General features: G+C 54.8%; 4 protein-coding genes across 4 annotated transcripts; 3 read left to right on the forward strand and 1 right to left on the reverse strand.

The window, feature by feature from the left end:
- The first annotated feature begins 12 nt into the window (after positions 1 to 12).
- On the forward strand, positions 13 to 1,744 carry MYCFIDRAFT_71129 (uncharacterized protein). Its single transcript, XM_007927750.1, has 4 exons — positions 13 to 245; positions 301 to 332; positions 412 to 690; positions 741 to 1,744. Exons 1-4 carry the CDS (start codon positions 35 to 37, stop codon positions 1,431 to 1,433), a joined length of 1,215 nt encoding a protein of 404 aa, XP_007925941.1. The 5' UTR covers positions 13 to 34; the 3' UTR covers positions 1,434 to 1,744.
- MYCFIDRAFT_215244 (uncharacterized protein) lies at positions 1,745 to 3,175 on the reverse strand (the record flags this gene model as incomplete). The annotated part of the gene is made up of 3 exons (XM_007928358.1): positions 1,745 to 2,853; positions 2,917 to 2,930; positions 3,077 to 3,175. 3 exons carry the CDS (start codon positions 3,173 to 3,175, stop codon positions 2,256 to 2,258), a joined length of 711 nt encoding a protein of 236 aa, XP_007926549.1. The 3' UTR covers positions 1,745 to 2,255.
- A 1,046-nt stretch (positions 3,176 to 4,221) lies between these two features.
- On the forward strand, positions 4,222 to 5,257 carry MYCFIDRAFT_211287 (uncharacterized protein). Its single transcript, XM_007928359.1, has one exon. It carries the CDS (start codon positions 4,861 to 4,863, stop codon positions 5,215 to 5,217), a length of 357 nt encoding a protein of 118 aa, XP_007926550.1. The 5' UTR covers positions 4,222 to 4,860; the 3' UTR covers positions 5,218 to 5,257.
- Positions 4,223 to 5,257, forward strand: MYCFIDRAFT_182764 (uncharacterized protein). The gene has a single exon (XM_007928360.1). The coding sequence runs from the start codon at positions 4,242 to 4,244 to the stop codon at positions 4,530 to 4,532; it is 291 nt and encodes a 96-aa protein (XP_007926551.1). The 5' UTR covers positions 4,223 to 4,241; the 3' UTR covers positions 4,533 to 5,257.
- Positions 5,258 to 12,165: the final 6,908 nt, after the last annotated feature.

The following is a 12,165-nucleotide window of genomic DNA, read 5'->3' on the forward strand; positions in this document are numbered from 1 at the left end:
TGTTTCACTCCACTCTACTACACCATATCACAAAATGGCCTCCAAGAATGCTAGCAGAGCGCTGCGCGCCTCATTGAGGCAGATAAAGGCGCCACAGGTGCAGCAACGATCTTTCATCTCCGCTGTCAACAGCACCAGCCGGGCCAGCCTCCGTCCAGCTCGGAAAGCGACCACATCTGCATTCGTGCAGCAAACACGAGGCAAGAAGACCGTCGACTTCGCTGGCGACAAAGAAGTCGTGTACGGTATGTACACAACTGCAATTGATGGGCCAATGGCTCAATGCTAACTTGCTGCTAGAGCGCGACGACTGGCCGCGTGACAAGCTCCTTGTACGTGTTCCTTGATGACTCGATTTCAATGCGAGCTCAGGGCGCAGTGTACACAATCGCGCATGCTAACGAAATTCAGGACTACTTCAGGAACGATACCCTCGCCCTGATCGGTTACGGGTCGCAAGGTCACGGACAGGGTCTGAACCTACGCGACAACGGCCTCAATGTCATCATTGGTGTGCGAAAGAACGGCGCCAGCTGGAAAGAGGCAGAGCAAGATGGCTGGGTTGCCGGCAAGAACCTCTTCGAGGTCGATGAGGCTATCCAGAAGGGCACAATCGTGATGAACCTGCTCTCAGACGCTGCCCAGTCTGAGACCTGGCCACACATCAAGCCAATGCTCACCAAGGGCAAGGTCAGCAAACACACAAGCGAATTTTCCAAAACATTGCTGACTTCCCGCAGACTCTCTACTTCTCCCACGGTTTCTCCCCAGTCTTCAAGGACCAGACCAAGGTCGAGGTGCCAAAGGACATCGATGTCATCCTGGTCGCGCCCAAGGGATCTGGACGTACTGTCCGAACTCTCTTCCGTGAGGGCCGTGGTATCAACAGCTCCGTCGCTGTGTTCCAGGATGTGACTGGCAAGGCTGAGGAGAAGGCAATCGCCCTTGGTGTTGCCATTGGCTCTGGTTACATGTACAAGACCACCTTCGAGAAGGAGGTCTACTCGGACCTTTACGGTGAGCGTGGGTGCTTGATGGGTGGTATCCACGGCATGTTTCTCGCTCAGTACGAAGTCCTCCGCGAGCGCGGCCACTCTCCATCCGAGGCTTTCAACGAGACCGTTGAGGAGGCTACGCAGTCTCTGTACCCTCTGATCGGCCAGAATGGTATGGACTACATGTACGCTGCCTGCTCCACTACCGCCCGCCGTGGTGCCATCGACTGGAGCAAGCGATTCAAGGAGGTCCTCAAGCCAGTCTTTGACGAGCTGTACGAGAGCGTGAAGACCGGCAAGGAGACCAAGCGCACCATGGAATACGCCGGGCGCCCAGACTACCGCCAGGCTTTCGAGAAGGAGATGGAGGAGATCCGCAACCTTGAGATCTGGCGAGCTGGAAAGGCCGTCCGCAGCCTTCGCCCAGAGAACGCATGATTGTGTTCGCACATGGGGTTGGCCGGGGCACAAAGGTGGAGTTGCATGTGGTTGACATTGAGTCGAAGCATCCAGACGCCATTGCATGCACATTGCAATCATTTCGCATGCATCGGAGCGCATGCCGACTTTCTCGGCCGCTGAAATTGCCTTTGATCATGGTTCAGAGCTGAAGGGCACTTTTTCCTACCAGGAGTTGGCGTGCGTTTGGGTGGTACGCGAAAAACGGGCTCCAGCGATCTCGAAAGTTCTGTAGCATTATTGACCTTGTGTGAATGTAGCTGTCGCGCGACAGCAAGCTGTGTTGATTGCTTGTTCTGGACTTTCTTTGTGCTTTTTTCAACGAATGCTAAAATGCAACAGCACGCTTGGTGGCGGCAATTCTGTCGATCTGAAAATGCAATATGTCTCGCCCACTGCACGCTGAAACGCTCCCGCCGCACCCCTCTGCGTGAATTCCAAGTGGTCGCACACTCCTAGCTGCTTCCTTCCCCACCATCTCATGATACTGATTACATCATGATACTACTTACAAAGGGGTATGATGTTCAGAACTTTGCTCATCAAGCTAGACACGCGGGGTGAGGACCGATCGCTCGGTTCCAATCCGTGGTTTGGAGCGCAATTTAGAACCTGACAAGCCCAAAACTAGAAGCCCATGCGCCACAGTGCCAGTGTCATGGGAAATGCCGTCAAAGCCTTTTTTCCGAATATCGTGCCGCACAGCGCCGTATTGTGGTCTTTGTTGAGGTGTGTAGTAACGGCATCAGCTCGAATGACTGCCTGAATAGGTCGGCCTATTGGAAAGCCCGCTCTCAGCCTTCATGGCGTTTGATACGGCTTGGAAGGATCCAGCGAGGTTGATCCGACGGAACCGGTACTTTCCTCAGAGCTTAAGGATGGCAAATGTGCACTGAAAGGCGTAGGGTGTTGATGCCCACGTAGGCTTGGTTCGATGGCATGATATAGTGGGATTTGGGCATTTGGGATTTCCGGGATGGATGAAGCTCGTCCGCTATCCTCTGAGCTCAAAGAGTGGCTGTGGCTGAGGTGATTTGGGGTCATGCCGCGAGTGGGGACGTCTAGTATGGTCTGTATAGGCGGAAGGCGATCGACTCCTGTCGTGGCAGGCGGTGGAAGAGGACCCATGGCTTGATGTGGTGGCAATCCAATGACGCCTTCCTTGATCTGGCGGAGTAGGGCAAACACATCGTCGTAGTTGCTCGTCCGGATGCGTTGAAAGATGTCCTGTGCTTCGGGCTCGGGCCTAGCTTGCACGAAGGCCAGAAGCTCTCGTACCTGGTCGCGCTCTTGTTCGAGCACCTGATTGCGGCGTCGTAATGCTGACCAGCGACTCTCGCCCTCCTCAGCCTCGTACTGGCATTCAGTTCTGAGGTTTTGGCAGCGTGAGCAGGCAGGCCTAGGCAGGTCAGGTCAGGTGAGCATTTTATGTTTTCGTCGACGTCGGCTGGACTTGTCTTACCTGAGGCCGTCGCACTGGGGACAAGGTCAGTTGTGACTTCAGTTGAACGGGAGAGAGCTCACTCTGGATTTTCGCCGACGACACGCGGAGCATGCACTTTCTATGAGTGTCCGCTTAGGACGTGCTCCCGGGGGACGATTGTGGCCAGGTGAGGTATTACCACCATCCTTGGAGGCTTCGCCTGACGACGTGCGTGCTGCCAGCAGCGGCCTGCTACCGGACATTCAGGATGACTGGAGCCTTGCTGGCTTGGTGGCATATGGGAATCGGCAGCGATGGGTGAGGAGGCGACACACTGGTCATGAAGGAGGGCGACTGCTGCTGCTGCTGCTGCACATCAGTGCAATGCAATCAGTGCAAGAGGGCCCGGGCAAGAGACCGAGAGCAAAGTGTAAAGTGTGGAATCTCGGATGCTCCCTAGCTCTTGCCTTGCCTGGTACACATCGACGATCGGGAAGGAAACAGCCACAGGCGACTGCACTTGGAGGTCTGCTCTCAAAGACATCCTGGCTCATGCGGAGGCCGAGCCAATTCCGGAAATAAGTTCTGCTTTGGCAGCAACGAGGCGTGGTTTGCAAGACCATGCCGTTCATGCGTGCTTTGGGCTGTGCTGCGCTGCGATGTGCGTCTCGTTGTCGTCCGCAAACTGTGGTATGCACCAGATTCTTGGAGCGAGCTGCCACTCCATTCTCCATTTTCTCTCACGTGTGGCTGAGCCCGCGACGCACCCGCTCCGTACAGCGTCGCACTCGGACACGGGCTCGAGAAGATACTCGCTGTTCACACGACGGACCCCGTTGCGTCACGGTGCGAATCGCAGCGTGCCACCAAGCTTTCCCTGACGCGCATGGCTCAGCCGAATACCGAATTCAGAATTTTCGCACCCTCACGTGTAGCACAATGCCACAAACACCGCCCACCCGTACCAGCGTCGCAGCACATGATGTGTCGCCAAGCCATCTGTGATTTTCTGATTGGCATCGTCGGTGGCCCCAGGCATGCCGCCAGCCCGCACGCGGCACAAGCCATACGCTTGGCGATGGTGATACTGTAGTCCGATGCTCAGGCTCTGCGGCGGACGTCGCAATCGGATTGTCGCAAGGGAGCAATATCAGCCTTGCAAGTCACGGGCCTGCGCTGCCTCCGGCTCCAGGAGATCACTCCGTTCCATACCGACACCCGATCCTGATTAGCCGCCGCTTGCTGTTGCGATCGCAGTTGCTTTGAACTCCCCGTGCGCCGAAAACACTAGAATAAGCTATCCATCTGCCTCTTCCATGCCCAATCACTTTACCACCAGATGCAGCAGCAGCACTTTCCCATTGATGAGCATACTTCCTCGCGCCTTCCATCGCTGCACATTGCCCGCGGCGCCTGTGTGTTGCAGCACGATCGGGGCCAGCTGGCAAAGCGGAAAATTGATTTTCACCTCCCTGCTGTCCTGGTCTCCGAAGCAATCGAAGCCGATCAAGGTCGCTTGGAGCTGCCCGCCGAAGATACTACGGCGCATTCGAATCCGAAGTCGATCCAAGTGGAGCTCGACATCTGTTACTGAGATCGAAATTGCTGCGAGAGCAATCGAGACCAGTGCTATGTTGCAATACATTATGCCATGATGTGCAGAAACGAGCTCGAAAGCGAACAGATCAACAGAGACCAAAAAAGAAAGCTACCGTTCGGGTGTCTTAAAGCTGAGAGGGAAACTCAGGAGTCATGATGTAGTCTCCGGAACCCAGGAGCACGGGTAATGAAGACGTCAAGAGATCTTGCTAAGCGCGATGCAGGGCCTCATCAATAATGCACCGTCAGCACGAATCGACACTGGTCAGGGCCGCTGCATCGGTGCCGCTTACCAGGAAACAGGAGGCAGTCTTGAGATCGGGCTGAAAGCCTTGGCCCGTTCAGAGCCTGGATCTTTGTGGTCCAAGACGATCTGCTTCGAAAATGCATCAGTCCAGCGCCTGCAGCTTGAACCTCACACCTGCCTGCCTGCCACAAACCCTCCACCACACAATGCAAGAGCGACGCTCGTCCGGATTTCAAGAGACGATAAACGGAGGCGCTAAGCATTGTTGTTATCACGAAGGCAATGGAGAGCTGGTATTTGTACAGCACGGCTGCCAAGTCGGTGGAGGGCGAAGTTTGCATTGCAAGACGGCTTCAAGACGTGCGAGTCACGTAGACAACCTTCAAAGTCCATTGCGACAAATAACTATGAAGCCAATTCCCGTGGGAAACGATGACCACATGACAACCCGCAATTCTGCCCATAACAACGCTCGATCAAGCATCCTCAAATAATCTTCATATGTACATCCAACAAACACAGTTCTGTGATATGATATCCTTTCCGTCGAATCGGGCAGATTTGATAAACTTATTTAGCTGTGTGCTCTGAGGCACATCGGAAGCTTTTACGAAGCATCATCCATCTGAGAAAAAAAGGTATGCAGTGAGGCTTTTTCAACCACTATTGCTGTGATTCAATCTCGTCGGTGTGCTTTCATCAACCATATGTACAAAAGACTGTCACAGACAGTCGCAAGGGAAAAGTTCAAGATTATAGAACCAACAATGTGCCGCTGTACATCAAAGGACTGCTCACGCTACAGTATGCAATGCAACGCAATGTGTATGCACCGCACCGCGAATCTATTCAAGATGTACACATCAAGTTCCGCACCTGCTTGTATGTGCTGAAAAGCGAGCCATGTCGCCATTCTCGTATGCCCAAGTAACGTACGTGTATTATGCCTTGCGTATGCAAATCTTCCAATCGATGAGAACGCTCAATCAACGCCGTCGCTCGCTCGCTCGCTCGCTCTGCATCTTGAAATGAAAATCAAAAGGTCTCGCTCTCAAAGCTATCCCTTGATCCTACGCAGACGAATCATGAGTGTCCAGCCCAAGCAATCAAAAAATGAATGAGCATTGGCATCCAGTGCCAATGGCCGTGATTCTGTTTTAAGAAGAAATGATCGTACCTTGAGATGGAACAGGTTTCCTCCTCACCGTGCCAGACGCGGCGCTGTTGTCTACCAGTCTGGCTTGTTGGCCTGGCATAGATCTGGGTCCCGCAGGCGTGATCTTTCTGCCTGATGATCGCACATCAACGGCCTTTGCGACCTTGGGCGACGCGTGAGGTTCGGGCGAGATCTACAGACACATTTAGCTCTGATGTTACTTGGAAAATGTGAGAGAAGAACTTACGTGACCACTATCAGTCTCTAGACTGTATCGCACTTCGGCAATGGGCTCCAACAAATGACCTGAGCCATATGGGCTGCTATAGTAGCCGCCTCCCTTGCTGAAGCCACTGTTGCTGAACTCTGGCTCATCCCAGTCATCTTCTGGGTCAAGCTCGACTTTCGGCGGCACGGCCGGCTTCTGTGGTATCAGTGGCGCATCATCGCTGCCTCTCCTAGCACCGCCATGGCGATCATGACTGTTCAGGCTGATGGGGCTGATTGGTTCCACTTGCGTCAGACGGTGTCGTGCAAGTCCGGCTGTACCTGATGATCCCCAGATAGCTGGATCGAAGTCGCTGACCGTGCGCTGAGACAGGTCTGAATTAGTTCCGGTCGTGTCATCAAAGGTATGCGCCTGTGACTCCAGTGTATTCTGGTGTCGCGAGGTGTGACCCTGACGTGGCTGGGGATGTTGCAAGAGGAGGGAGTTTCTGTGAGCTTGATACTTCGGATCGTCGAAATCAGCTTCGTCATCCTCCTGCTCGGGAGAGAGGGCACGAGCGTCGTCAACGTATTGGTCCCGATGCTTTGCTGAGGCCTCTGAGGGGATAAGCGGTGATGGCGTTCTCGTCATTTTGCTTGCTTGACTGCGCACACTTCGCGTTTCGGGTTGCGCGAGACCCGCGTGGCCTTGTTCGCTGTAGCGACGGTCGCCAGAATGGATCGAGTAGCCATCCTCGTCATACTGCCCCAGTGTCGACTGAGAACGGGACGCCTCGGAGGATGGTCGCACATTGCGATCTTGCCTCGGGCTGTCAATGGTCGCTGGATCCGGTGCTGCCGATGAAGTCGTGGTTCTTGACCAGCGCGAGATCTTTGGCACATGAACACCAAACAAGGACGAACTGTTACTCTTGTGCTTCTTCTGCTTTTCTGGTGTTGCGTCGTTGTTGACATTGATCGGGGCAGGCTTCTGTGGTGGCGTGTCTGGCGGCGAAAGTCTGCGATGCAGCTCCTGCGTTGGTGTAAGGAGGCGCTCATTATTCTCAAATTGGTGGTTGAGTACATGTGTCTCGTGCGGCTCCAGATCTTCATCGTCTTCCTCTTCAAGAACAGTGCTGACACGATTGTCCGAGCCGCGACGTCCATCGTAACCAGAGTGGAATTGGTGCTTCTCTCGCGGTGTGACTGGGAAGTGACCGGACTGGCTCGGGGTGCTCGATGTGCCAGCTTGGCCTTCCGGCTCATAGCCTGAGTCCTGTGTAGCACGCATCTGCTCGTATGTGTCCAAGCTGTCCAGGGTATAGGACCTGCCGAATTGCGGGCCACCTTGTTGATGCTTGAGGTCTTCCACGTTTTCCAGGACCTGCATAAGCATATCCTCGATCCTCGCCAGATCCTTTGCACTTTTGCCTCCAGTGAGACCCTTCAGTGCACGTCTAAGCACACCCTTGCGCTTCGTCTGCACATCTTCTTCAGATTCAACTGCTCGTCGCGGAGTGCGAGGAGAGCTCACTGGCTGAGGTCGTGGGCCGCCAAGTACCTTCTGCGCCGTATACTCAGCGTCGCGATCGGTATTCTGCATAATCATCTTGTCTTGTTCCATGATGAACTTCTTCATCTCGTCAAAAGACTGGCGCATCTCAGCGGCGCTGCGCACCAGTGTGACCAGGATTTCCGTATCGCGTGCATTACGTTGCGCGTCACGAACAGTGAGATGGTCCATCAAGGCCACGACATCCTGCGACTGGATCCGATCGAGACCTTTGCCAGTTGAAGCATCGTATAATGGTGAGTTCAATCCCTGCGAATTGCCGCTGAAGTGACGAGTATGCTTGGTGTCCACTGTAAATGGATCGTCATCGCCATCTTGAGCATCCATCGCACGATGATAGTCTTCAAGATCCTTCTTGCCATATACTTGGTTTTCTGCTTTCGGGGTTGCGCCGCCTCCGCTCCGAGTACGCCCGTCAGTAACGTAGCCTTCGTCACGGAAAGCAGCTGGGCTGCCACTAGGGGTAGCCTCGCGATCGAACTCGCCATTGCGACCGACGTCTGGAGTATCTCGGCCTTGGTCCTCAACTGTAGGTTGCTTGGCTTTGTGAGCGGCGGCAAGAGCGGCGGCGCCTCCAGCAGCAGCACCAACCAGGCCGCCTTTGCTGAAAGCATTCTTGGCAGAAGCGCTCCGACTCTGGCCTGCCTCTGGTTCAGGTGTATAGGGCCAAGTCGAGATTCCAGTGGCATCACCACCAAGAGGACCTTGGATAATGGATGGGTTGGTAGTGAGGTCAGACTTGGAATCATCAAAATGCCCAATCTCTGGCAAAGGATCATCGACATTAGGCAGGCCACTAGCCGTCATTACCGGTTTCTCGTCTGAGCTCTGATTGCGCAGATCCCGCGCCGGGCTTTGACTTGGGGATGAGAGTGTGCGCGCATGACCCTTGATAGCTGCCCATCGGTCCTGGCTTGGCATTGTTTGGCTCAAAGTCGAGCCTTCGTACAGGGGCGGCGCATCTTTGTTTCTGGAACGCAACTGCTCTTCCATCCGAGCACTGTAGGTATTGCTCTTGCTGGGACTACCAGTCGAAGAGACAACATGGCTGCTGACTGTCGAAGGTTCCATGAGCGATGCGACAGCAGATTCCACAGCGACTGGAGTATGCACATAGTTTGGAGCCAGACCGCCTCCAGTCACGTCACGAACGTCTTGCTCCACATCAGCTTGTCCATCTTCTGTATGACGGTCCAGGTAGCTGTCATCGGTCATCATTGTGAAGCGCTTCTCGTCTTGTGGGTATGGGTTGGTCTGGTAAGAGTCGCGGTTGGTCGCCATTGAGTCGCGATATTGCTCGTTGATCAAATGCTGTCGCTCAAGCCATTCGTCTGCAGTCTCGGCGCCTGGTGTGCCGGTCTCACGAGTAAATGATGTTTCCAGCTTCTCGTTAGGAGTTGCATACTCATCGAGACTGACATCACGGGACTGTTTTGCAGAGCGAGCTAGCTGAGTAGTAGGCGAATCTCCAGATTGCAAGGAGGATTGCGAATGTCGATGTTCTTGAAGTCGGCCAGCAGACGAATAGGAAGCCGCACTTCTAGGTCGCAAACCTTGCGGGACGAGAGGATCATCTTCAAATTTATTCTTCAGGCTGGAAACGCTCTGGACTGGGCTGCCTCCGCTGAATTTGCGCTGTGGAGCTGGGTCACCGTAACCATCAGCGTCCATATGCCGGTCCACAGCTTTCATTGCTGCAGCACCGCCGAGGCCAGCAGCAGTCAGGGCAGCCAAACGCTCCCGATTCGTGATACCGCCATTCGGTCTGTGAACGGAGCTCGTCGTTGTTTGACCTATAGACTGGTTGGAAAGGCTCATTCCAAGTCCTCTCGACGATGGTCGTGTGGGAGTACGAGACGAAGCTGGAGAAATGGCATCTCCGACCGAGCCACGCTTCACTTCACGAACTGGTGTGCGGGTATCGGCAGAGCTTCTTGATGAGGGCCGATCGGTGCCTTGCGACAGAATACTTTCTCGAGTGATCTCAGAGTCATTCATCCTGCTGGCCAGAGGAAGTGGCGGAATGTCCTTTTTCTCCGTATAAGTCTCATCAATGGTATCTGTAATGCTGGCAGACCGGCTGCGACTTGTGCGAGATTTGGTGCGCTTCTTCCGCCGTGAGTGTACGTCGTCTTGAGAATCGTGATGCCGCAGAGCAGCCGATGTCAGAACACCAGCTGCCAGACCAGCAGAGGCAGCGCCTCTGAGGCCGTTATTGCTTCTGCTTGATTTGGGTCGGACCCTCTCGTCTGCTTCATAGCTGCCTTCGCGTGAATGTCGACCCGATGACCGGCCGCTGGAAGGACGATCTGAGTATTCTCTGCTGGACTTGCGATGCTTCACTCGTTCCGAGTCGCCGCGAGAGAGGACAACGCCGGGATCATCGCCGTCTCTATTCAGCACCACTTTTGGCTTTGAAGACAGGTGTGGCGTGCTGGAGGATTTGCTGACTCGTCGCTCGAGACTGCCATTCTCGCCACCTGAGCTACGTCTGCTCTGCTCAAAGCTGCGAAGATTGCGATCTTTGTGTTGGTCTTCCTTGAGTGCATTAATCTCAGGCAGGATCATGCGCTTGATGGTATCCTCTACCATTTCCAGTAATTTCGGATTGTTCGTCATGCGCGACGTTTGTGATCGATCTGAACGATAGGACCGCTCGCTGGGCGATAGTTTGGAAGACAAGAGGCTTGATTCTGCGCCGCTCACGGCATCTTCCTCCGCGCGGTGTGATTTCGATGATCGTCTCCGTCTCTCGCGAGACTGTCCATCATATTCGCGACTCGACTTGCGCTGCTTAGCCGAAGTGGCTCCCAGCTTCTCCATGACTTTCTGCGTAAGACGCTCTCGGCTGGCGCTCCTGCCCTGACTGTCCATTCTTTGTGGCTCTCGCAGATAATCCTTCTCCTTCACAGGAGATTCGGCATCGTACTCGTAGCCGCGCTCGCTCTCGAGCATCGATCTATCTCCTTCAAGCATGCTGTCCGGCGGCATCGACGAGACGTTGGACTCCACTGGTGCATACATGAGTCCGCGCGACGATCGTTGACTGTTCGAAACGTCGCTGGTGCTGAGTAGCTCGATCTCAACGGGTGGATGTCCAGAAACGTTGCTATCGGTCGAATGGCTGACGTCTGTTCCTGCTGGGGCAAGTGCAACTTCCGCGTCCTTGGAGCTCGGTAGTGATATTCGACGAGTGTATGACGGCTTTCGATCGCTTCCAATGCTAGTGATCTGAATAGCGTTTTCGCCACTCCTGCTCTTCTTAGATGCGCTCGGCGTAACCTTCACGCGCACACTCGGCCTGCTCTTGCTCTTGTCGCCAGTCTTTGAAGCCTCGAAGTATTCGATCAACAGGCTCGTCTGGCTCTTGGCGCGGCTGTGCTTCCCAATGCCACTCTCCTTGCTCGCAGTGATCTTTTGGGTGGAGATGGTAATGGGACTGCCGTCTTCGGGGACGGTGTAGTGGGACTTGTCGGTGCGGGTGGTGACGTTGGTCGCAACTTCGGTGTCGCCGCCAGAGGTGTCGTCGTCCATAGACTCCGTTGCTTGCGGCAGAGGCGGACGACGAGAGTCTACGATGCCCATCTTAGAATGTTGTTCGCATCACTGCGGCTGCGGCTGGTGGGTCCTGTTTGTGCGTGGTCGGCAAGGCGCAAACAGTGCAATGCGGAATGACTTTTTACCCAGTGGCCGGGCGAGGTGTTAGGGACATGCACAGTGTGCAGTCGGAGTCGGACAGAACTGGGATGCAGCTGTACGCCAATCGATGTTGTGCAACGCTGTGTGCGGGAGCAGATGTCTGGCTAGAGCTGTTCGCCGCTGCGGTGCCGGGCACAGAGCTGCACCGTGCTATGTCTGCCTGAAAGCGATGGTGAGTGCACGAGCAGCACAGGAGGACCAGTAATGTAGTGAAGACTAGCTGTGCCGTGGCGTGCCTCGTTGACTACGGTATCTGGAGCGGCGCGTGAGAAGTTGAGAGTGAGGTCAGGTCAGGTCAGGTCAGCTACACTGCACTGCTGCACTGATGCGTTGTTCTCCCCACCAACCGCAACGAGGGTCGACTCGCCGATTCGAGTCGCGATGCTGCTTCTCTCTCGCACCTCCTTCGCCCGCCTCTTGCTCTTGCCGCACGAAAGGATGAAGACCAGCAGACGGAAACAGACAGCGAGCGATCACAAGCCAGCATGTGGGCAAGGCAAGATCAGGCTGGTGCTTGCGCGCGAGTGCGATGTTCAACGAGCCAGCCACCGACAAGCTTTCCACTAATTCTCCCGGCGCAACAAGGATCTACCGCGTAACTACAGCAACACCATGTTCAGCCGTAGTCAGTGCTCCGCGTGTTCGACAATAGACGCAAAGCTCCATCATCAATCTTCTTCTGCAATTGACGTCGAGTAGTCTCGGCACTTCATCATCACAGTTGCTATCGCTATTCTATCAACAGCCGAACAGTTGACAGTTGCTCATCCCACGGCTCGATCAGCCAGCGTCCGGCGTCACAACCAT

This window comes from Pseudocercospora fijiensis, assembly GCF_000340215.1.
Source record: "Pseudocercospora fijiensis CIRAD86 unplaced genomic scaffold MYCFIscaffold_4, whole genome shotgun sequence".
NCBI lineage: Eukaryota > Fungi > Ascomycota > Dothideomycetes > Mycosphaerellales > Mycosphaerellaceae > Pseudocercospora > Pseudocercospora fijiensis.